General features: G+C 38.8%; 1 protein-coding gene across 3 annotated transcripts in view; it reads left to right on the top strand.

Annotated features, from left to right (window-relative positions):
- Nucleotides 1-6,383, top strand: part of dnajc6 (DnaJ (Hsp40) homolog, subfamily C, member 6) — a 35,909-nt gene that overhangs the window by 7,443 nt on the left and 22,083 nt on the right. For all 3 annotated transcript variants that reach the window (XM_017306308.1, XM_008415211.2, XM_008415213.2), the window contains one exon: nt 4,783-4,918. In XM_017306308.1, coding sequence (XP_017161797.1) covers nt 4,783-4,918 — 136 coding nt within the window. The remainder of the gene's footprint in view (nt 1-4,782; nt 4,919-6,383) is intronic.

Genomic DNA, 6,383 nt, shown 5'->3' with positions numbered 1-6,383 from the left:
CCATCCATCCATCCATCCATCCATCCATCCATCCATCCATCCATCCATTTTCTAACACCCTTGTCCCTYAGTGGGGTCGGGAGGGTTGCTGGTGCCTCTCCAGCTAGCGTACCGGACGAGAGGAAGGGTTTACCCTGGACAGGTCGCCAGTCTGTCGCAGGGCACAATTGCACAGATTGAAGTATGAATAATCATATAAAAATTGTACCAGATATGTTATTTTTTAAATCAAAATGGGTTTAATTAACAATGATTTGAATCTAATGAGAATAACAATTGGAAAGAAAGTCTTTGCTTTAGTATCTGGTGTAGCATTTCTGCAGTGCTGTGTGCAGTGAGCCTGCCTCCAGGGATAAATGTTTGTGTGAAACAAAAGAAGCTGCATGAGGAGAGTGGGAGGGTCAGTGTGGCGAGGGGAGTGGGAGTGGGGAGGGGGCAAGGGGGTCCCTCATGTTAGATGTGTGTTTGGCCTGGCGGGCCTTGCCCACTCACTTATACATAGTCGTTTTGATGTTTGTGTGCGCGTGTGTATGTGTGTGTGTGTGTTTCTGTATCCATCTGCCCCACTTTCACACAGTCGGATATTGAAAGCTAAAGGTTGGCTCTCTGGAAGGAGGGAGACACGTTCAAACAAGCCATTGATCTCTCTGGCAAAGCCAAGAGCTCTCAGCCGACCCACTCTCTTTCTGAGTGGACGGGCTTTTTTTACCTGATCGAGTCGTTATCAGAGCCTGCTCTGGTGTCTGCATTAGCAGGCCTCGTCACTGTAAATGGCTCACCAGGCTGCACACTCCCACATCCATCTGGACACACAGAGGAAAAAAAGGGACCAGCGAACAGAATAACAAGGAGCAGGCAGATTCAAACAGACGTGTTAGGAAATGATGTAGAGCAGAAAGAGATCAAGGTATAATTCCTTCACATTGCAGTCAGAAGGAGTTTATGTTATACTAAAGTTAGGGAAACAACACAGAGAATACAGGGCAAGTGGTTCAGATTCTAAATAATTCATACTATTTTTGAGCTTTTCGGTTTTTTTTGTAGAGATTGGAAATCTTTCACAAATATAAGTTAATATTTTTGGTTATTTTTGGGCTTTACACCTCCAGACGAGGATAATTTTTTAAAACATGAACAAAATGTTCAAATTTGTGCATTAAAAACTATTTGTAATATGTAAAAATAAAAACTGAGAAGCTGATTTGTGATGTTTTAAAATACTCTCATTGTATCTCCTTGCAGTTACAGTAACTCCTTAAAACTACTTAACTACTGCAACTCCTTAAAAAGATGGTCTGACAGCTTTGGGATTAAGATTATTGGACAAAATGGCACAGTGAGCTGTGGTCTACACAGAAATCCTCCCACACCATGATCCTGTCATGTTTCTGATAAGATGATGGAGCTACTGACATTTTCTCCTCCACAGCATGGCTGAAACTAACGGTGGAGGTGAAGAAACCTCATATATTTAGAGAGAAATCCTTCAGATTGTTATAAAACATCCTCATGGAAATGTTGTGGCCAAATGACCAAGACAGCATGTGTGCTGAGTTAAAGGGTGTGGTAAGGTGATGCTGGCCTTCCTGCTGAAATGGAGTTTTCCAAGTTAGTCATAAACAAGTGCCATTAGAATGGTTTTGAGTGTCCTCGATGTGGACTGAATGTTGGCTGTAGTTTTTCTTTTGATTAGTGGAAGTACTGGAAGTACTCGAAGATCAGAATGTAGAGATACTGGAAAAACAATATATAGAATGTAGAATAACTTGAGACTTTTTCATGACATTGTATATGAACAACTGCTATATTTTCTCTTTTCCTTGTTCAACAGAAGATAAGCATCATATGAAGGTGCAGAAAAGGGAACAAACTTTAATTAAATAAATCTCTGTATGCCAGACATGCCGACAGCTTGGAGCTGCAGCTTATCAGATCTGTAATGCCATTGTGTCATCCTTTCTGTAGCTTTTAATAACCAGGAAAGGAGAGCTATACCTCTGGTTAATCTGTATGGTGAATGATTAATAATGTGTCAGCAGCATTATCTATAATTAGGGCAATTACAATTTATTTGACAAGGCAGTCAAACAAAACAAGGCCTGGGAGTGTAGGAGCACTAAAATGCAATAAAGCTTTATTCTTTACCTCTGTTTGTGTCAATTACATTGATCAGTATAATGAAACAAAAAAAAGGGTTTGAGGCTTTCAGAAAAGGGCGATGCAATCAGAGAGCCTACTAATCTGACTGGAGACAACTAGTAGCTTCTGTGTTTTCTTCTGTTTCACTTTTAATTTGAACTCCTCAGCCATTCAGTTATTTATATACTAACAGAAGCATCGACCAGACTACATTCTGAGCTAAAGAGAGACAGTGTAAGGACTTTACAACTGGGGTGATGTGCTCTATCGTCCTGGTTTTATTGAGAACGCGAGCAACAGCTTTCTGGATCAGCTGCAGCTGTCTGAGTTTTTAGTTAGTTTTTTAGTTAGTTGTAAAGACACTGTTGCAGTAATCAATGTGTTTAAAGATAAACGCATAGACGGGTTTGTCTAGATCTTGCAGGGACATTTCTCCTTTAATCCTGAAAACTGTTTTAGGTGATAGAAGGCTGACTTTGTGATTGTATTTATGTGTGTCTGAAGGTTCAGGTCTGAGTCTTTCACTATACCCAGATTACGGGCTTGGGTATAGTGAGAGACTATACCCAGGACTAACTATTACAGCTAGTTCCTAGCTTTAATAGTTGAATAACTTGGTCATTCTTCTTTAGGTCAAAATATAATAACTTCAGTTGTGGTTTTGTTCAGCTGAAGAAAGTGATTTCACATCTACGCATTGATTTGTTCCATGCATCTGCTCAGTACTTAAATGGATTTGTAGTCACTTGATGACATTAAATATAGAGCTGCGTATCATCTGCATAGCTGTGGGTTTATTAATTGCTATAATCTGAGATAACAGGACCTCATAGATATTAAATAAGAGGGGTATCTTGGGGTACCCTGAATGTGACTTCTGCCCGCTCTGGCTGCCTTTGTTCTGTTCTTTAGGTAAGACTTGAACCAGTCAAGTACTGTACCAGAGAATCTGACCCAGCTCCACAGTTACTTCAGTAATGGTCAACAGTGCTGAATGCTGCACTGAGGTCCAACAGAATCACTGCTGTGGTTCTTTCACAGTTTCTGTCAATGAACACTTGGAGCTTATTTGATGTATTTATGGTTGAGTTAGTAGAACAGGGTCATTTTGTTTGTTTGGACATCACATTGATACTGGATTGGATTAACTCTATTATTTTGAATTTTCTCTGTAAAGCAGTTAGCAAATTTTTTACAGGTCATGATAGAGTGGAGTTCAGATGCTCCAATCACAGGAGGGGTTGCTAGTCTGTCAGCCATCTTTGGTTACCCCACATATTTTAAGTCATCGCCTACACAGTCAGACTCTTCAGAAAATCCAATCCATGTTGTGCACTGATGATTCCAATCTGTCTATCCTCTTGCTGTTTAAGAGAGTCAGCTCACACTTCTACATCAATGAACTGCAGCACTTGCTGAGGGTGATTTTTGCTTTTCAACAAGTTATTTTATTACGCTTGATGATGAGATGAGACCACCAGTTGTTAATTGTTAATATAAGTGGATTCCCTTCCACTTCCAGGATATAAGGAAAATTATGTCACTGCTGTTGCTATGGTGCAGGTTGCAGATTGAAGTGGATGTAGGCAGGGACAGAAAGGAAAAGATGAGGGAGAGAAGCCCTCAGATCACCAGTCGGGTGCTGACTCAGATATAACAGTTGGGTGTCTTCCAACATTCACCACAGATACACACAAGTGCAGATGGTGTGTAATTCATTGAGTATCCTGTTTTTGTGCCCTTGTGGATCAATCCTTTACAAGCAGATGTATTTATGCTATGACTCATAGGCTCATCATTTCAAAGTGAAATGTTAGTGTATCTACAGGATATCGGCATGAAGTAGGATGTAAAAAAAATAGACTATATTTTTACTGCATTTAATTTAGACAGTTTAACACTTTTATACATCTACACAACCTTTTGTAAAAACACAATATGTATACATGTATACAAGGAAGAAAAAAGCTACATTTTTATTTATTTTATTTTCCCTCTTTATATACATTCACAATTAAATGTCTTTGTGAAATCTAAGTCAAATGTTTGTAATGTGTGGGCAAACTTTGTGGATAAAGCTGATTCTGAATAATTTATAAACACAAAAACAAAAAGGATCTGAGACATTAAACTCAGTTCTATAAATAACATGTTTTTTTCCATTGTTCACCTATACCCTTGCATTAACAAAAATGCAAACTAGCTAAGGCTATAAATATTTCATTGTTCAGTATTTGCTTACAGTTGACACTTCTACCAGTGCAAATAAAAAATAAGTAAAGAAAAGAAATGAAAAAATAATCCGACTTTCAGACAGCAGTAGACTTTAAGATGCATTTTGTTTATAATTGTCTCTAGGAAAACCTTCAAGTTGATTAGCAAGTCTAGTGGTTATAAATCAAACACTAGGTCTGTTGAAGGATTGTAAAATGAGAAACTTAATAAAAACTGGTTACTGCTGGTTGTCTCAAGTTTTTACCTTTAGACAAGATTAAGCTTTATTCTTATCAAGTTGTCTTTTAGATGTTTTGTTTTTCTCACAAAGTGAGTTGCTTCTGATGAAATCCACACCAGTTTGTGAGTCAGTCTGGGATTTATTTACTTTTGCTGGATTCATGTTTGCTAAATGTTCTGTTTTTTCAGATATGGACGCTGGCTATGGCGGAGGGCTGTTGGACATGGTGAAGGGAGGAGCTGGCAAGTTCTTCAGCAACTTTAAGGACAACTTAAAAGACACTCTGAAGGACACCTCCACAAAGGTCATGCATCAGGTCGCCACGTAAGTGAACACATCACTCCTGTTGTACTCAGTACATTTCCAAAACGTGGATATACAGATCTTCTGCTCTTGATTATAATCAAAGCATATATTTTCTCCTACTTTCAAGTCTTTCTGTTTTCATTCGAATTTTGTGTTATTTATAGCTTTTGTGATGCTGCCGTATCACGCACCTAACAGAATACACAATCTATTTCAAGGAACTGAGGACATTTCAAACTGAAAAGCCAATCTAGAAGACTTTTTGACCTGAAATTGTCTGAGGATTTTTGAGTTCTATAATCTTTGCTGTAGATTTCAACTGGTTAGAATTAAACATTATTACATACATAAATAGTGGGTTTCGTAGAAATCACTCTTGCTTAATTTCTACTCTTTATTTTGATGACATTACTTAACAGATTCATTACATCTGAAAATGCCTCTGTTTTCTAGATGTAGGAACATCCATAATGTTGGATATAAAATGATATTGTAGAGCTGTAAATATCATTTAATACTGCTAATGTTGATTCTGGAAACTGTCTGAAGTTTTCAGTGAACAATGACATAAAAATACACATAGCTAAACTCTACTTTGCATGCATTGTTTGGTTGTTTACAGTAAGTGTCTGTGGGAGCTTTAAGAGTAGAAACGCTCAGTGTGGATGGAGGGGGGGAAACGCGAGGTTGACACGGCTGGGTTGTTCCAGTGTGTTTGTGCACAGGCATCTGCCCTGGGCAGCACAAAGCAGCCTCTGTGTAATCACAAACATACACTCACACATACACACGCATCCGTATGTGTCTTGACTCAGCAAATTTTATGGTATTTATCCCCCTCTCGTGCTTCCCCTCCTCCAGTCATTCTGTCCTGTTTCCATCTCAGCTCCATCTCTCTGCTTCTCTGTCTTTCTGCTGTCTTTTTCTCCTCTTCTGGCTGAATTATTCATGTGAGCCCATTGTGCCAAATGGCCTGTGCACTGCTGATACTAACGTATTCATTTCATTCAGGCCATGCGTGCAGCGGTGTGTGTTTGAGAGGAGTGTATAGGTATTTGTGAGTGGACGGTCCAAACAATGGAGAGGCAGGTGCAGGAGAGACAGAGAACAGTTCGGAATATTACAGAAATTTAGAGTCACTTATCAGAATTGCTGTTGTTATTTTTGTCCCTTTGTGCATCTGAACGCAGATTGTACACTTTGAGTACCTGAGGACAAAATTTAATCCTGGACGAGATATAGGAATGATGATGATGATGATGATGATGATGATGATGATGATGATGATGATGATGATGATGATGATGATGATGATGACCAACACAAAGTAGTCCTTAAAGAAAACTGACACATAGTTTTCTACATTTTCTAAAAGTAAAAATCTTTAAAGTGTGGTGTGCATTTGTATTCCCTCCCCCTGTGTTATTTGGATCTACCAGTTTCCTGCAAGCATTTCTATTACACATTGTGTATTATTGGCCAG

This window comes from Poecilia reticulata, linkage group LG8 (assembly GCF_000633615.1).
Source record: "Poecilia reticulata strain Guanapo linkage group LG8, Guppy_female_1.0+MT, whole genome shotgun sequence".
Lineage (NCBI taxonomy): Eukaryota > Metazoa > Chordata > Actinopteri > Cyprinodontiformes > Poeciliidae > Poecilia > Poecilia reticulata.
Note: the sequence above shows the minus strand (reverse complement) of the source record. Positions and strands in the feature narration are given on the sequence as shown.